At 46.1% G+C, this 19690-nt stretch overlaps 1 protein-coding gene across 25 annotated transcripts in view; it reads right to left on the reverse strand.

The window, feature by feature from the left end:
* Positions 1-19690, reverse strand: part of LOC121582711 (formin-binding protein 1) — a 117589-nt gene that overhangs the window by 14086 nt on the left and 83813 nt on the right. For 16 of the 25 annotated variants that reach the window (XM_041898732.2, XM_041898731.2, XM_041898734.2 and 13 more), the window contains exons 9-10: positions 7584-7787; positions 5598-5786 (exon numbers count right to left, since the gene is read on the reverse strand). In XM_041898732.2, the coding sequence (XP_041754666.2) occupies positions 5598-5786; positions 7584-7787 (393 nt within the window). The remainder of the gene's footprint in view (positions 1-5597; positions 5787-7583; positions 7788-19690) is intronic. The other 9 variants (XM_041898748.2, XM_041898747.2, XM_041898750.2 and 6 more) reach the window with 2 other exon arrangements.

Here is a 19690-nt window from a genome sequence, read left to right on the forward strand (position 1 = left end):
CCATCATCCACCATGCTCCAATCCCACTTCCTTAGTTTAAGGGTAGTGCTTGTGACACTTTGAGAATTGACCGCTAAAAAATGTGCAATGCAGCAGAAGAAAGTCCAAGGCGATTCTGGTGTTGTGACAAATAGTGCCTCAAGCTGAGATGTGGGACAGGAAATGAGGTCATCTTTTGTTCAGATCATTTGACTAGTGTGGTCTTATGACAGGGCAGCAGGGCCATGTGAAATAGACTGACGCAGTCACATACACTAGCCTCATTTAGGAAACAAAACAACCTAAAATTACTAAAGAAACAGATAACTCACTGTCTGACTGGCAATAAATGATTATTATTATGTTTTTGTGTGACTGTAAATGTCTTGTATGTGTGTATATATACCGTCAGTGTTATCATCATTAAATGAGACTACTGTCTGTGCTGCACATGACCCAGACACACACATATACAGTACCAGTCAAAAGTTTGGACACAACTAGTCATTCAAGGGTTTTTCTTAATTTTTTACTATTTTCTACATTGTTGAATAATAGTGAAGACATCAAAACTATGAAATTACACATATGAAATCATGTAGTAACCAAAAAAGAAGCCACCCTTTGCCTTGATGACAGCTTTGCACACTCTTGGCATTCTCTCAACCAGCTGCATGAGGTAGTCACCTGGAATGCATTTAAATTAACAGATGTGCCTTGTTAAAAGTTAATTTGTGGAGTTTATTTCCTTCTTAATGCGTTTGATCCAATCAGTTGTGTTGTGACAAGGTATACAGAAGATAGCCCTATTTGGTAAAAGACCAAATCCATATTATGACAAGAACAGCTCAAATAAGCAAAGAGAAACGACAGTCCATCATTACTTTAAGACATGAAGGTCAGTCAATCCTTAAAATTTCAAGAACTTTGAAAGTTTCTTCAGGTGCAGTCGCAAAAACCATCAAGCGCTATCATGAAACTGGCTCTCATGAGGACCCCCACAGGAAGGGAAGACCCAGAGTTACCTTTGCTGCAGAGCATAAGTTCATTAGAGTTACCAGCCTCAGAAATTGCAGCCCAAATAAATGCTTCACAGAGTTCAAGTAACAGACACATCTCAACATCAACTGTTCAGAGTAGACTGTGTGAATCAGGCCTTCATGGTCGAATTGCTGCAAAGAAACCACTACTAAAGGACACCAATAAGAAGAAGAGATTTGCTTGGGCCAAGAAACACGAGCAAAGGACATTAGACCGGTGGAAATCTGTCCTTTGGTATGATGAGTCCAAATTTGAGATTTTTGGTTCCAACCGCCGTGTCTTTGTGAGACGCAGAGTAGGTGAACAGATGATCTCCACATGTGGGGTTCCCACCGTGAAGCATGGAGGTGTGATGCTGTGGGGGTGCTTTGCTGGTGACACTGTCTGTGATTTATTTAGAATTCAAGGCACACTTAACCAGCATGGCTACCACAGCATTCTGCAGCAATACGCCATCCCATCTGGTTTGCGCTTAGTGGGACTATCATTTGTTTTTCAACCGGACAATGACCCAACACACCTCCAGGCTGTGTAAGGGCTATCTGACCAAGAAGGAGAGTGGCCACCACAATCACCTGACCTCAACCCAATTGAGATGGTTTGGGATGAGTTGGACCGCAGAGTGAAGGAAAAGCAGCCAACAAGTGTTCAGCATATGTGGGAACTCCTTCAAGACTGCTGGAAAAGCATTACAGGTGAAGCTGGTTGAGAGAATGCCAAGAGTGTGCAAAGCTGTCATCAAAGCAAAGGGTGGCTACATTGAAGAATCTAAAATCTAAAATATATTTTGATTTGTTTAACACTTTTTTGGTTACTACATGATTCCATATGTGTTATTTCATAGTTTTGATGTCTTCACTATTATTCTACAATGTAGAAAATAGTAAAAATAAAGATAAACCCTTGAATGAGTAGCTGTGTCCAAACTTTTGACTGGTACTGTATTTCCTAACGCAAACGCACACACACAGTCAGCTAACATACACACTTACGACATATTGACTAGCCTCGAAAGCGTACGTGGGTATGCCCCGAGTCCTCCAGTCTTTGTGATAACAGAGCAAGCGAGGGCGAGTAGGAGGCTGCTGCCGTGGTTATGAGAGAGAACACAGCTTCATCAATTAGCATAGGGCTACTAATGAGGCTAATGGGTTTACTATCTCCCCCCCACACACACTCACTCATTCAAAGGCTTACATTATTAATCTCTCTCCCTCTCTTTCTGTCTTTCTCACAGACACACACTATCTGACTCACACTCATGGTGCTGTCATCATTTATCCTCGCTCTATCTCACACACACACACACACACACACACACACACACACACACACACACACACACACACACACACACACACACACACACACACACACACACACACACACACACACACACACACACACACACACACACACACAGAGACACTCTCCCACTCCATCTCTCTCTCTGTGTATCTGGCGTTGGATCAGAGGGCCGGGCCCCAGAAGGCTGAGGAATAACAGGCCCTCCCACTGGGGCATGCTAGGTAAAACATCCATCTGCTGTGCAGCCCTCAGCCAGAGACTAAACCCAGAGCCCCACCTACAGACACAACTAGCATGATATTCAAATACAGACTCATATCACGTTTTATATAACCAAGTCATAATGAAAAATAATAATAATATGCTCAAAAACAGACATTGGTCCTCTCAAAGATACTGTTTCAAAGGAAATAAGAAATGTTTATTTCATAACTAATATTATGCTTAATACTGAGCTTTATTAAACAGAGAATGTGAATGTTTTCATTCATTAATAGCACCTGTACAGTATAGTGCTGTACTACGATATACAGTTGAAGTCAGAAGTTAACATACACTTAGGTTGGAGTCATTAAAACTCGTTTTTCAACCACTCCACACATTTCTTAACAAACTATAGTTTTGGCAAGTCGGTTAGGACATCTACTTTGTGCATGACACAAGTAATTTTTCCAACAATTGTTTACAGACAGATTATTTCACTTATAATTCACTGTATCACAATTCCAGTGGGTCAGAAGTTTACATACACTAAGTTGACTGTGCCTTTAAACAGCTTGGAAAATTCCAGAAAATGATGTCCTGGCTTTAGAAGCTTATGATAGGCTAATTAACATCATTTGAGTCAATTGGAGGTGTACCTATGAATATATTTCAAGGCCAACCTTCAAACTCAATGCCTCTTTGCTTGACATCATGGGAAAATCAAAAGAAATCAGCCAAGACCTCAGAAAAAGAATTGTAGACCTCCACAAGTCTGGTTCATTCTTGGGAGCAATTTCCAAACGCCTGAAGGTACCACGTTCATCTGTACAAACAATAGTACGCAAGTATAAACACCACAGGACCACGCAGCCGTCATAATACCGCTCAGGAAGGAGACGCGTTCTGTCTCCTAGAGAGGAACGTACTTTGGTGCGAAAAGGCAATGCTACCAAATACTAATTGAGTGTATGTAAACTTCTGACCCACTGGGAATGTGATGAAAGAAATAAAAGCTGAAATAAATCATTCTCTCTATTATTACTCTGACATTTCACATTCTTAAAATAAAGTGGTGATCCTAACTGACCTAAAACAGGGAATTTTTACTAGGATTAAATGTCAGGAATTGTGAAAAACTGAGTTTAAATGTATTTGGCTAAGGTGTATGTAAACTTCCCACTTCAACTGTAGACTAATAACTAGGCCAGGCTGACCCAGACATGGAGGACTTCTTTAAGAGTCATTTTGGATTACTATTACACTGGGGTGCTGTCCAACTGAGCAGCCGTTTAACCAACTTGGGCAGAGCGGAAAAGGCTGTAAGGACACGCCTGACGCCCAAACCCATATTTCATTTCAGAATTTATTAAAATTAGGTTAAGATAAGGGTCCGTTTTTGGCTAGTCAGTTGAAGAGTCAGCTGTGTCCTTATCTCTCACGGACAGAGAAGAGAGCTCTTGTTTTGAATTGACTTCTCTACTGTTCCTTAAAAAAGGTAGTTCCTAAAAGAAAATAAAGTTTAACACAAAAATAAATGTTTAAACGTTTTCTTAACAATGTTAATATACACACAAAAAAACAGAAATACTAAATCAATATGGATTATGAAAAGGGTTGAAGATGATGTTGAGAGATTCAGATATAGCAATATGAATATTTAAAAAAAAGACTTAAATCTGCAACATTGACAGAAAACAATGCTTCAGATTTAGAACCACTGCCCTGTCCTGCACGTTTAGAAGATGACCGTTACTCCACTTCCTCTTTTGGAGACGTTCACTTCCTGCTAGATAGATTCGCCCCATTTCCTTGTTCTCCTGACCTTCAATTATTTCCTCCTTCAAATGGTCACAGAGAGAACATTGTTTTACTATTACTACTATTTATCCTTTAGTCTCATAGACGTCATAAGTTGTGGGCCGAGCTATGAGAAATCTATGGCTCTGCTCCATTCCTTCTGTTGCCCTTCAAAAGATACGAACATAAACAAACTTTATTCGTAGAGACCGGAAAGAACACGTGAGCAGCCTAGCCCGTTCCTGAGGTCAAGGGGATCCTTGTGGGGCGCCGTGGGTATGGCCTGACCTGGACAGGGATCATGGTTCCGCTAGTGGCGCAGCGGATTTAGGAATAGAAACTCAGCGTGACACCAGATAGCTGCAGCGTGTCTGTCTGCAGATAAAGAAGGTGTGTTGAACCCCGTGGGGTTGCATCTAAAATATCCCTTCTGAAAGCCGGGCCCGGCCAGACAGACTCAGTGACTCAATCAGCATTCAGCGCAACATCACATTCAATATACTGTGACTTTTGACTTTATGCATTATCGTTATACATTATACTGTTACTGATTTTCAGTTCGACCCAGATAGGCTGTTTGGGCGGAAGTCATTCTTGACTAAAGAACAAAACGTCTTCCAGTTGCTTATACTCTCCCCTTTACTACTTCTAGCAATCTATTACTTGTGATTTCCTTCATTGCATCATCAAGGCAACACTGCAAGGATAGCTACAATATAATAGGACACCTACTCATGTCTGTCACGGGGAGGGAGCTCAGATGACACTGTCATTGTGTGTGAAGCAGTTATAGAGTTCAAAGTGGAGACAGGGTGAAGAGTTTGAGTTTATGTCAGGAGAGAGACTGACACTGACTGTGTGGTTCCGGTAGAGCAGAACTATGGAAGCATGCTAGAGAGAGCGGTACACAGAGACTGATACAGGCAGAACGCTGTATGGAGGAGGAGGCTGGAGGATAGACAGAGATGTCCAAGAGAGATTTGGCCCAGTACAATTCAGTACAGTTTTTAGTAATTTTTGGTTGAGATGTTATCTCTGGAACACTGGGGAATCATGAAAATGATGATGTAATAGACATCATATATAACCAATTAATGATGAATAATGGATGAATATAGGCCTAATGTCAACACTACCTGATGAACCTCCCCCATACAGCGGCGCTACAGAGCCCAGGGACAGGCGAGCACACACGCAACGCACATACTCTCCACACTCTCTCTCACATACAAACGACCACATCCACAGCACGACACACACACACTTACCCCTCGCCTCAGGCTCCGGAGGCAGGTCATTTTGGGTTTGGAGGCCATGAACTCGTTGAAGCGGTTGGAGAGGGGCTCCTTGTTCTGCTTGGGAGACTGGGGGTCGTTGGGAACAGCACAGGGTGAGGGGGGGCTGGAGGCTGGGGGGGCGGGGGGGGGCTGGTGCGGGGACGTTAACAGGGACATAAGCTACCATTAAGAGAGGGAGCCGTGACCGAGGAGGACGAGGAAAAGGTGCAGAATCAAAACAAGGACAAAAAAGGAAGGAGGGAGGAACACAAAACGAGATAAATAAATAAGGGCCCAAATAATGTTATAAACAGGTAAGAGAAAAACCCAACCGGACCAGAGACAACCAACAGAGATGTCAAACACAAACAACCCCAGTGTCATACCCAGCTGTTATGTAGTAATGTAGTATAATCTTGTCAAACAAACATAAAGTAAGTAAAACAAAGGTCGAAGGTCATAACGTAACCAGAGTGAGTGAGAAGCGTTAATAGTGTGCAACACATTTAAGAAGACAGTTTCACAGAGAAGCACATGCAAGCTTCCATTTTGTAATATCTCTTTTTTTGGAATCCTCATTACATGCGAGCGGTTGGTCTAGAAATTCCCCACATCCTCCGAAATGCGACAGCAGCTGAATTTCAGGTTATCATCACAGAAACCTAACTCTCTCTGCCCAAACCACTTAACGCTCAATTAATGAGCTACCAGCCCTTTGGGAGCTAGAGAGAGATCTGCAATTTGTACTGATAGATTGCTTACATTACTCAGTGAGTGAACATGCATTAAAGCACTTTGGATACCCATCTTTTTAAAACCAAAGGAGTAAATGAAAAGTAAATAGATCAATGGTTTACAATATGATTTTTTTGATTCAGAGATGAGTTCGGTTTATAGAAAGGGATACCAGTTGGACTAGTGTCTCCCATCTTGGCTATGCTCTGGTACAAATGTCTCACGTTTTCACCATGCTGTGTGTGTGTGCATCTCCTCTCCTTCCAGGACATTCTGTTCTCCTCACACTCTCAGGGTACAGTACATGCATGGCCTCACTCAAAAGGTGAGGACAAATACTCTGTCATCAGCTTTCCCTTATGCTCTTGAGTTTGAACACACACACATTATGAACAGCATGAACACCAAACAAACAACACACACACATCATGGGGTTCCCTCTCTCGTGATCAAACCTCAGGGAGTCGGAGCTAATGAATGACATGCACGCACACCCTAGTGCCACCTCCAACCTTAAAACCTCATCCCAAATGGCCCCATGTTAGACAGCTGAGCCATACAGAAGCAAGGGGCTGCGCTGTGGGGTTGTGAGACGGCCATTCCAGACAGACCACCAGTGTAAGAGGAGGGTCAGTGAGGGAGACTGTTATTAGGCTACAGGACAAACAGTCAGGGTGCAGAGGAGTGAGTTATTCTGTCAGTTTCTCACCAGAGAGAGAGAGAGGAGGGAGGGAGGGAGGGAGGGAGGGAGGGAGGGAGGGAGGGAGGGAGGGAGGGAGGGAGGGAGGGAGGGAGGGAGGGAGGGAGGAGGGGGTGGTGGTGGGACTCAGTTATGGATGCATTAGTGGGTTGTTGTTAAGTTGAGAGTTGGTGGCTCAACGACAATGATGGTGACGATGATGACCAGTGAGTAACCAGCAAATAATAACAACCTCACTGACAATACTACTAACGTACTGTAATGACAGAATTACTGCAATTACAACAATAAATTAAAACAAACCCAACAGAACTATAACAATAACCAAAATTAAAGTTACATTTGACAGTGTAACCTATAACAACGTCCCCTGACAGTTACAGTATCTAAGCCTCGTTACAGCCAACAGTGTGGCCAAAAACAATCAACATTCTTGTACAGGGAGAATGAAGTGATGTCACAACCATTCCACAAATGCTACGCTAAACCCTGTGAGGTATCGCTATACACAGTACCTTCGAGTTTGTGGGAGTGTGAGTTACCTTGTTCTTGTTCTTAATGAAAGGCCACAGTTTGCCCTTGCTCTTGCCCCCGCCGGGACGTTCCTTGGCCTCTCCTCGTGAGTTGGACAGGCTGGTCTCAGAGACCGTCCTCTTCATGGTCTGTCCCGGCCCGTAGTCCTCAAACTCTACGTCCCCCGGGGGCTCAAATCCAGACTTGTACGACTCCACTACCTGCTTAGAGTCCTGGTGGGGTGGGGTTGGGGGAGAGATGGCAGGGGGAGAGACAGATCTGTTAGGTCTCTCCTATCTCTTCTGGCAGTTAACAGTTTCATAATAACATTTGAATATGACCAGAAAACTCAATTTCTATTCCAAGAATTCCTAAAAAGCAGATTGAGTTTTTCTCAACCAATCAATAAGTCCAGAAATAGCACAGGCCAGACATAACTGTCCTGGTCCAGGAAGACTTAGTTTGTTATTGTTCTATTTTCGGTTGTTGTCAGTTCACTACTTCAGCTAATCAAGATGGCCGCAGAGGGAGGTCAGGCTAGGGGGGTTGACTCCACTGAGGAAGAGGGGAAAGACCTCAAACAGAGACAGAGGGGAAAAGCAGCGTTGGAACGGAAGAAGAGGGGAATGACCTGTAACTGTCACACAGGAGCTATGGTGAAAACACTAGAGGTCAGAAAGTGACAATCAGGACACCGCTCATTAATCACTACAGAGTTACAGGGTCTGTATCGGTATCTCTATCTTCATACTGATAAGGCCAGAGGGAAGAGGTTAGAGGTCATCAGCCTGGCTGCTGCTGGCGGTAGAGACAGAGCCATATATAGGGTTCTGTGGAGAGAGGATATGGAAGGGAGCCATTCCATGTGAATCTATTATTCCTACTATTTTTACTGGATCAGGCAACAGCACAGGCCTTAACTTAGTCATCTCCCCTCCTTCCCTTAGGGACACCCCAGGGATAGGCTTCGTCAAACCAGGCATGCAGCCAACATGAGACATCTCAATATATTAGGCTGATGATTTTCTATAGCTAGCACTACGATAGTGTCCACCGTCTTGGCATACTGGATTGATTGCTTGAAAAATCCAATGTTTTTTTGACTCAATGAGTCACGTATAAATGACTCACGTGTGTGTGTGTATGTATGTATACTGTCAAGCCCAAAAAAACAAATGCGTATATGTTTTCTGGTGAAGTGGGGAACTGATAGTTAACTTTGTGTGTGCAGACAGTGAACTGGCCAGATCCAGACTAGCTCCGCCCTCCTTCCACAATGTAGTGTGATACTTCACGCAACACCCACACAAGCTAAAACTTCTAATTTGGCTCTATACTCCAGCATTTTGAATTTAAGATCAAATGTTTCATATGAGGCGACAGTACAGAATGTCACCTTTTATTTGAGTGTATTCATGAATGAATCATGAATAATGATGAGTGAGAAAAGTACAAATGTATAAATATCATACCCAACAAAAAATTCTAACCTCACGTTATTGGTAATGGTGAGAGGTTAGCATGTCTTGGGGGTATGATCTTTGTGCCTCTGTACATTTCTCACTCATCATTATTCACGATTCATTCATGATTAGCTGTAATTATGGTAGCATCCACATTAATGTAGAAGTGTACAGAAACATATTATATTCTTATTTTGCTTTATCTGCTATATCTGTGTAGTATTGTGTTGAGTTAGGACCATACACTTAGAGAAAAGGGTACCAAAAGGGTTCTGCGGCTATCCCCATAGGATAACTCTTTTTGGTTCCAGGTAGAACCCTTTTTGGTTCCAGGTAGAACTCTTTTGGGTTCCATGTAGAACCCTCTGTAGAAAGGGTTCTACATGGAACCCAAAAGGGTTCTACCTGGAACCAAAATGGGTTCTTCAAAGGGTTATCCTATGGGGACAGCCTTTTTGGTTCTAGATAGCACCTTTTTTTCAAAGAATGTACCGGCCCATACTGGTACCATACAGGTCAAACAAAGTTGGTGGCAGCATCACGCTACTCTGCTCAATCCAGTACTTGCCCCACCTCTCGGGTGGTCTACCAAACTTTATTACATAATACATTATTGACCATTAATTTCTATTGGGCACAATAATCTGAAACACAACCAAAACAAACTGCAAATGCATCCAACAAGTTTGTAGAGTCACAAGGTTGATGTAGTCATTGCGTGTTAGGAATATGGGAAAAAATACTACTACTACTACTTGACTACTTTAATACACATACAAGTGAATTTGTCCAAATACATATGACACCTTCAAATGCTTTCATTTCTAAATGGTAAACCAGATATGTATGAAAATACCCTCAAATAAAAGGTGACATTCTGTACTGTCACCTCATATGAAACATTTTATCTTAAATCCAAAATGCTGGAATATAGAGCCAAATTAAAAGTTTTAGCTTCAATGTCCACATATAGTGCATTCAGAAAGTATTCAGAAGCCTTCCCTTTTCCACATTGTAGAATAATAGTGAAGGCATCAAAACTATGAAATAACACATATGGAATCATGTAGTAATCAAAAAAGTGTTAAACAAATCAAAATATATTTTATATTTGAGATTCTTCAAAGTAGCCGCCCTTTGCCTTGATGACAGCTTTGCACACTCTTGGCATTCTCCCATTTTTTTTTACATTTTAGTCATTTTAGCAGATGCTCTTATCCAGAGCGGCTTACAGTTAGTGAGTGCATATATATATTTTTTTTTCATACTCTCAACCAGCTTCATGAGGTAGTCACCTGGAATGCATTTCAATGAATTAGTATTAAAAAAATATATATATGTATGCACTCACTACCTGTAAGTCGCTCTGGATAAGAGCTTCTGCTAAATGACTAAAATGTAAAATTAACAGGTGTGCCTTCTTATAATTGTCATGAGCCTCTCACTCCACCGGGTTACCACCTTAATTTTCTTCCACTCTGCTCACCACTCTCTCTACTCAGCCTAACTAGCTCCACCTGTCCCTGCTCTGCTCTGCTCTAATTACTCTGCCAGCTGCGCTGCATTACCCACTACCTCTCCCAGTATTTAAGGCCCTGTCTTTCAGCTCTCCGGTGTCAGATCGTCTGCAAAGCTCACACCCGGAACCTGTTTGCTCGCGCTTCTGGCTCACCCTGGTTTTGTGACCCCGGACCTGCCTGTTTTTTGGATACTCTTCTGCCTCAGGAGATCCAGACCTGCTTCTGCCATTACGACTCCTGACTACTCTTCAATCCCGGACTTCTGGACCACCCACCACCGGCTTCATAGGACGCATCGCTGCCACTGGGGGGGGCACAGACCCAGCGCATTGGACGGGATCCCTGTTACCCCTGGAGCCTTCATTCACTCCCTACTTCCCTTTTCCCTTAAGTTTAATAAACTTTCTGGTGTGACGCAATTGTGGTCCTCTGGTCGTCTGTCTGAATCGTGACAGTACGATCTGACCATCATGGACTCAGCGCACACTTCCCCCGACATGGAAACCGAAGAACCTGAGCAACCCACCGCCATGCTACGCCTGGAACACACTGAGAGAGAGCTAGGCCGCATGAGCGGCGACATCACCTCTCTGCTTCAGGTCGGCCACCAACAGCATCAGCAGTTCCAGCAGCACCAGCAGCAGTCCCAGCAGCAGCAACAACAACTCGCCATGATCATTCAACTTCTCACCAACCTGACCCCAGCCAGTCTGCCCACCAGCCCTGCCCCCGAGTTACCTGCCCCGGTCATTGCAGCCGCTGCTCCGGAACCCAGGATTGGAAACCCCGAGCGGTTCAACGGCGATTCAACCCAGGTCCGGCCATTCCTGACTAGCTGCCGACTTCAGTTCTCCTTGCAGCCAAGGACCTTCGCCACGGAGGGGGCTAAAGTTGGGTATGCCATCACTCACCTGACGGGCCGAGCTCGACTCTGGGGAACAGCAGAGTTCGAACGTCAAACCCCCGCTTGTGCAACCTTCGACCTGTTTGCTGAGGAGATGCTGAAGGTGTTTGACCTGGATTCACCAACCGCAGAGGCGTCTCGTGAACTGTTCAGTATTCGACAAGGCAGACGTACAGTCGCAGACCATTCCATCGACTTCCGAACCCTGGCTAGACGAAGTTCTTGGAACACACCATCGTTGGTGGACGCGTTCTTCCATAGTTTGGCTGACTATATCAAGGACGCAGTTGGTCTCCCATGAACTGCCTTCCACTCTTGATGAAGCCATCGCACTGACTGTCAGGATCGACAGAAGGATACAGACCCGTCGTCGTGAGAGGGGGCGCCAAGGTCCACCTACTACCGGCATTCGGAGAGATCCGACTGGGCTCCTGTCATCTACTGCCACTCACCCAGGTCAGCTTGATCAGTCTGAGCCTATGGAGATTGGGCGAGCCTCTCTCACTCCTGCAGAGCGCCAGCGACGCTTCACCTCAAACCTCTGCCTCTATTGTGGAGGTGATGGACATCGTGTGGTAACCTGCCCTTTAAAGGGCCGAAGCTCACCGGGCATAGGGGGAGTCCGGTTGAGTTCAATGACCATCCAGTCCTCCGACCGCAAACCCCTGCTGCAAGTTCACCTCCGCCTCTCTGACTCAACTCACACCCTGGCTGCTCTGGTGGATTCTGGCGCCGAAGCCAACATAATGGACATCAAGCTGGCACGCCAACTGGGACTGGAGAACCTCCGTTGACACCTCCTATTCCTGCCCGGGCACTGGACGGACACTTACTCGGATCGGTCACTCATGTCACGGCCCCGGTCTCGATGGGTCTGTCCGGAAACCATCAAGAAACTATCCAGTTTCACCTGCTCCCCTCTCCAGGCCAACCCTCATCCTGGGTTACCCATGGCTCCGCCCGGCACAACCCTCAGCTCGACTGGGTGACCGGGGTGATCAGGGAGTGGGGGAGAGGACTGCCACCGAACCTGCCTGCTTGCTGCCGCACTACCCCCTCGGCCAGTACCTACTAACTCCGCTCCTGACCTCTCCCGTCAATTCCAGAAGGATGACACCCCCTCCCAGGACCCTGTGTCGATTCTGCCAAGTCCCTGCATCGTTGCAGCTCTGACCTGGGCTGTTGAGGAACAGGTGCTGGAGGCTCTCCGTAACCAGCCAGGTCCCAGCACTTGCCCAGCTGACCGCCTTTTTGTCCCCGAAGACCTGAGGTCCCAGGTCGTTCAGTGGGGACATGACTCCCGCCTAGCTTGTCACCCTGGCTCCACCCGCACTTACAACCTGCTCGCCCAGAGGTTCTGGTGGCCCTCTCTGAGGAAGGATGTACGGGAATTCGTCCAAGCCTGCCCCATCTGCAACCAACACAAGTCGTCCTGCCAGCCCCCAGCCGGATTGCTGCAGCCCCTGCCTGTGCCCAGACGTCCCTGGTCTCACATCGCCCTTGACTTTGTCACGGGGCTGCCCCCTTCAAGTGGCATGACCGTCATTCTCACCATAGTTGACCGTTTCAGCAAGATGGCACACTTCATTCCCCTCCCCAAGCTCCCAACCGCCAAGGAGACCGCCCAGGTGGTCCTGGAACACGTCTTCCGGATCCACGGACTGCCAAAGGATGTAGTTTCTGACCGTGGTCCACAATTCTCCTCCGCTTTTTGGAAGGAGTTCTGTCACCTGCTGGGAGCCACAGTCAGTCTGACTTCCGGATTCCATCCCCAATCCAATGGGCAGTCAGAGCGGGCTAATCAGGAGCTCGAGAAGGCACTGCGATGCATGACTTCACGCAACCCCCACTCCTGGTCGCAGCAATTGACATGGGTGGAGTACGCACACAATTCTCTGACCTGCTCTGCCATCGGTATGTCCCCTTTCCAATGTGTTTATGGATACCAGCCTCCTCTATTTGCCAGCCAGGAAGAGGAGGTTACTTGCCCATCTGCACTTGCTTTTGCCCGTCGATGTCGCCGCACCTGGTCACAAGCCCGAGCCACACTCCTCAGATCCGTTGCCAGCTACACTACCGGGGCCAACCGTCGGAGAATTCCTGCTCCCACCTACCATGTTGGTCAAAGGGTGTGGTTGTCATCGAAGAACCTGCCACTCAGGGTGGAGTCGCAGAAGCTGGCACCTCGGTTCATTGGCCCATTCCCTATCATAAGAGTGATTAGCCCAACTGCTGTCCGGCTCCAACTGCCTAATTCCCTGAGGGTGCACCCCACTTTCCATGTGTCTAAGATTAAGCCCATCCATGAGAGTCCGCTGGTCCCTGCTGCGCCTTGTCCTCCTCCTCCACGGCTCGTCGATGGTGGTCTGGTTTACACCGTCCGCCGCCTGCTTCGGTCCAGACGGAGGGGTAGGGGTCTCCAGTACCTCATTGACTGGGAGGGCTATGGACCTGAGGAAAGGACCTGGGTGCCAGCTAGTCGGATTGTGGATAGGACTCTCATCACCGCTTTCCACCAACGGCATCCTGATCAACCTGCAATCCGTAGGGGGCCGCCCCAGAGGGGTCCCTAACCGTCCTGCCCGCTCGGCTTCCTGTCCTGTGCCTGATCCTGTCTCGGGACCTGTCCCATCCCCCGACCACGGCCCTCCGGCTTCCTCCGAGGATGAGGACGTTCACTCGGACCGTTCGGAGGAGTTCTAGCCCTCCTCCGGCTCCCCTCCTCCCGCCCGGCGTGGTGTTGCTCTTGGGACTTCTGGGGCCGTCCCTTGGGGGGGGGGTTCTGTCATGAGCCTCTCACTCCACCGGGTTACCACCTTAATTTTCTTCCACTCTGCTCACCACTCTCTCTACTCAGCCTAACTAGCTCCACCTGTCCCTGCTCTGCTCTGCTCTAATTACTCTGCCAGCTGCGCTGCATTACCCACTACCTCTCCCAGTATTTAAGGCCCTGTCTTTCAGCTCTCCGGTGTCAGATCGTCTGCAAAGCTCACACCCGGAACCTGTTTGCTCGCGCTTCTGGCTCACCCTGGTTTTGTGACCCCGGACCTGCCTGTTTTTTGGATACTCTTCTGCCTCAGGAGATCCAGACCTGCTTCTGCCATTACGACTCCTGACTACTCTTCAATCCCGGACTTCTGGACCACCCACCACCGGCTTCATAGGACGCATCGCTGCCACTGGGGGGCACAGACCCAGCGCATTGGACGGGATCCCTGTTACCCCCTGGAGCCTTCATTCACTCCCTACTTCCCTTTTCCCTTAAGTTTAATAAACTTTCTGGTGTGACGCAATTGTGGTCCTCTGGTCGTCTGTCTGAATCGTGACAATAATAATAATAATTATTATAATAAGCCATTTAGCAGACGCTTTTATCCAAAGCGACTTACAGTCATGTGTGCATACATTTTTACATATGGGTGATCCCAGGGATCGAACCCACTACCCTGGCGTTACAAGCGCCATGCTCTACCAATTGAGCTACAGAGGACCACAAAGTTAATTTGTGGAATTTCTTTCCTTTTTAATGCATTTGAGCCAATCAGTTGTGTTGTGACAAGATAGGGGTGGTATACAGAAGATAGCCCTATTTGGTAAAAGACCAAGTCCATATTATGGCAAGAACAGCTAAAATAAGCAAATAGAAACGACAGTCCATCATTACTTTAAGACATGAAGGTCAGTCAATCCGAAAAATTTCAAGAACTTTGAAAGTTTCTTCAATTGCAGTCGCAAAAACCATCAAGCGCTATGATGAAACTGGCTCTCATGAGGACCACCACAGGAATGGAAGACCCAGAGTTACCTCTGCTGCAGAGGATAAGTTCATTAGAGTTACCAGCCTCAGAAATTGCAGCCCAAATAAATGTTTCACAGAGTTCAAGTAACAGACACATCTCAACATCGACTGTTCAGAGGAGACTGTGTGAATCAGGCCTTCATGGTCGAATTGCTGCAAAGAAACCACTACTAAAGGACACCAATAAGAAGAAGAGACCTGCTTGGGCTAAGAAACACGAGCAATGGACATTACACTGGTGGAAATCTGTCCTTTGGTCTGGAGTCCAAATTGGAGATTTTTGGACTTATTTACAATGACGGCCTACCCCAGCCAAACCCTCCCCTAACCCAGACGACGCTGGGCCAATTGTGAACCGCCCTATGGGACTCCTGATCACGGCTGGTTTTGATATATCCCGGGATCGAACCAGGGTTTATAGTGACGTCTCTAGCACTGAGATGCAGTGCCTTAGACCGCTGCGCCACTCGGGAGCCCAAAAAGCTTAGTGGGACTATTGTTTGTTTTTCAATAGCACAATGACCAAAAACACACCTCCAGGCTGTGTAAGGGCTATTTGACCAAGAAGGAGAGTGATGGAATGCTGCATCAGATGACGTGGCCTCCACAATCACCTGACCTCAACCCAATTGAGATGGTTTGGGATGAGTTGGACTGCAGAGTGAAAGAAAAGCAGCCAACAAGTGCTCAGCATATGTGGGAACTCCTTCAAGACTGTTGGAAAAGCATTCCTCATGAAGCTGGTTGAGAGAATGCCAAGAGTGTGCAAAGCTGTCATCAAGGCAAAGGGTGGCTACTTTGAAGAATCTAAAATATATTTTGATTTGTTTAACACTTCCATATGTGTTATTTAAAAGTTTTGATGTCTTCACTATTATTCTACAATGTAGAAAATGGTAAAAATAAAGAAAAACCCTTGAATGAGTAGGTGTGTCCAAACTTTTGACTGGTACTGTACATAAATATTCAGACCCTTTGCTATGAGACTCGAAATTGAGCTCAGGTGCATCCTGTTTCCATTGATCATCCTTGAGATGTTTCTACAACTTGATTGGAGTCCACCTGTGGAAAATTCAATTGACTGGACATGATTTGAAAAGGCACACACCTGTCTATATAAGGTCCCACAGTTGACAGTGCATGTCAGAGCAAAAACCAAGCCATGAGGTCGAAGGAATTGTCTGTAGAGCTCCGAGACTGAGCAATCAGGGGAGAAGGGCCTTGGTCAGAGAGGTGACCAAGAACCCAATGGCCACTCTGACAGAGCTCCAGAGTTCCTCTGTAGAGATTGGAGAACCTTCCAGAAGGACAACCATCTCTGCAACAGACGCAAGCCACTCCTCAGTAAAAGGCACATGACAGCCCACTTGGAGTTTGCCAAAAGGCACCTAAAGGACTCTCAGACCATGAGAAACAAGATTCTCTGGTCTGATGAAACCAAGATTGAACTCTTTGGCCTGAATGCCAAGAGTCACGTCTGGAGGAAACCTGGCACCATCCCTACGGTGAAGCATGGTGGTGGCAGCATCATGCTGTGGGGATGTTTTTGAGCGGCAGGGACTGGGAGACTAGTCAGGATCGAGGGAAAGATGAACGGAGCTTAGTACAGTGAGATCCTTGATGAAAATCTGCTCCAGAGCGCTCAGGACCTTAGACTGGGGCGAAGGTTCACCTTCCAACTGGATAATGACCCTAAGCACACAGCCAAGACAACGCAGGAGGGGCTTCGGCACAAGTCTCTGAATGTTCTTGAGTGGCCCAGCCAGAACCCAGACTTGAACCCAATCGAACATCTTTGGAGAGACCTGAAAATAGCTGTGCAGTGACGCTCCCCATCCAACCTGGCAGAGCTTGAGAGGATCTGTAGAGAAGAATGGGAAAAACTCCCCAAATACAGGTGTGCCAAGCTTGTAGCGTCATACCCAAGAAGACTCGATGCTGTAATCGCTGCCAAAGGTGCTTCAACAAAGTACTGAGAAGAGGGTCTGAATACTTAGTGGGGAAAAACAGTATTTAGTCAGCCACCAATTGTGCAAGTTCTCCCACTTAAAAAGATGAGAGAGGCCTGTACATTTTCATCATACGTCAACTATGACAGACAAATTGAGAAGAAAAAAAATCCAGAAAATCACATTGTAGGATTTTTTATGAATTTATTTGCAAATTATGGTGGAAAATAAGTATTTGGTCACCTACAAACAAGCAAGATTTCTGGCTCTCACAGACCTGTAACTTATTCTTTAAGAGGCTCCTCTGTCCTCCACTCGTTACCTGTATTAATGGCACCTGTTTGAACTTGTTATCAATATAAAAGACACCTGTCCACAATCTCAAACAGTCACACTCCAAACTCCACTATGGCCAAGACCAAAGAGCTGTCAAAGGACACCAGAAACAAAATTGTAGACCTGCACCAGGCTGGGAAGACTGAATCTGCAATAGGTAAGCAGCTTGGTTTGAAGAAATCAACTGTGGGAGCAATTATTAGGAAATGGAAGACATACAAGACCACTGATAATCTCCCTCGATCTGGGGCTCCACGCAAGATCTCACCCTGTGGGGTCAAAATGATCACAAGAACGGTGAGCAAAAATCCCAGAACCACACAGGGGGACCTAATGAATGACCTGCAGAGAGCTGGGACCAAAGTAACAAAGCCTACCATCAGTAACACACTACGCCGCCAGGGACTCAAATCCTGCAGTGCCAGACGTGTACCCCTGCTTAAGCCAGTACATGTCCAGGCCCGTCTGAAGTTTGCTAGAGTGCATTTGGATGATCCAGAAGAGGATTGGGAGAATGTCATATGGTCAGATGAAACCAAAATATAACTTTTTGGTAAAAACTCAACTCGTCGTGTTTGGAGGACAAAGAATGCTGAGTTGCATCCAAAGAACACCATACCTACTGTGAAGCATGGGGGTGGAAACATCATGCTTTGGGGCTGTTTTTCTGCAAAGGGACCAGGACGACTGATCCGTGTAAAGGAAAGAATGAATGGGGCCATGTATCGTGAGATTTTGAGTGAAAACCTCCTTCCATCAGCAAGGGCATTGAAGATGAAACATGGCTGGGTCTTTCAGCATGACAATGATCCCAAACACACCGCCCGGGCAACGAAGGAGTGGCTTCGTAAGAAGCATTTCAAGGTCCTGGAGTGGCCTAGCCAGTCTCCAGATCTCAACCCCATAGAAAGTCTTTGGAGGAAGTTGAAAGTCTGTGTTGCCCAGCGACAGCCCCAAAACATCACTGCTCTAGAGGAGATCTGCATGGAGGAATGGGCCAAAATACCAGCAACAGTGTGTGAAAACCTTGTGAAGACTTACAGAAAACGTTTGACCTGTGTCATTGCCAACAAAGGGTATATAACAAACTATTGAGAAACTTTTGTTATTGACCAAATACTTATTTTCCACCATAATTTGCAAATAAATTCATACAAAATCCTACAATGTGATTTTCTGGATATTTTTTCTCATTTTGTCTGTCATAGTTGACGTGTACCTATGATGAAAATTACAGGCCTCTCTCATCTTTTTAAGTGGGAGAACTTGCACAATTGTTGGCTGACTAAATACTTTTTTCCCCCACTGTATGTAAATGTGATATTTCAGTTCTTAATTTTTTATGAATTTGCAAAAAATTCTAAAAACCTGTTTTTGCTTTGTCAGTATGGGGAATTGTGTGCAGATTGATGAGGGAAAAAAACAATTTAATATATTTTAGAATAAGGCTGTAACGTAACAAAGTGTGGAAAAAGTCAAGGGGTCTGAATACTTTCCGAATGCACTGTAAATATGTAGGGGAGGGAGGGAGGGAGGGAGGGGAGGGAGGGAGGGGCAGGGAGAGAGAGGGATGGAGAGAGATGGGGAAGAGAGTTAGGGAGGAGGAGGAGGGAGAAGTAGAGGGTTTTGAGTGTAATTCATCAGCTCTCAAAGCAAGCTTTCTTTCTCTATCTCTGTACCTCTCTCTCACCCCTTCTCTCTCTCTCTCTCTCTCTCTCTCTCTCTCCATAGGCCTCTCTTTCTCTCCACTCATTCTCTCATTATTGCTCCTGTTACCCTGCTGTTTTCCCAGCTCTCTCTCTGAAACCATTAACTGTGGGAGTGTCAAGGGACGGGGCTTAAATTAGCCCAGAGATGATTGGTTGAGTCAAGCGGCTGAGTGAGTGACACGGCTCCAAAGAAAGGATTCTCACCCGTTTTAATCCCAGGTCCTGTCATGACTGAGCAGATGGGTCCCCTGTAGCTCAGTTGGTAGAGCATGGCGCTTGCAACGCAAGGGTTGTGGGTTTGTTTCCCACGGGGGGCCAGTATGAAAATGTATGCACTCACTAACTGTAAGTCGCTCTGGATAAGAGTGTCTGCTAAATGACTAAAAATGTAACATGTAAATGAGCATTTGAGGTTGATGGGTGAGTTAAATACCTCAGTATCTCTGAATTTTGTGA

This window comes from Coregonus clupeaformis, chromosome 15, assembly GCF_020615455.1.
Source record: "Coregonus clupeaformis isolate EN_2021a chromosome 15, ASM2061545v1, whole genome shotgun sequence".
NCBI lineage: Eukaryota > Metazoa > Chordata > Actinopteri > Salmoniformes > Salmonidae > Coregonus > Coregonus clupeaformis.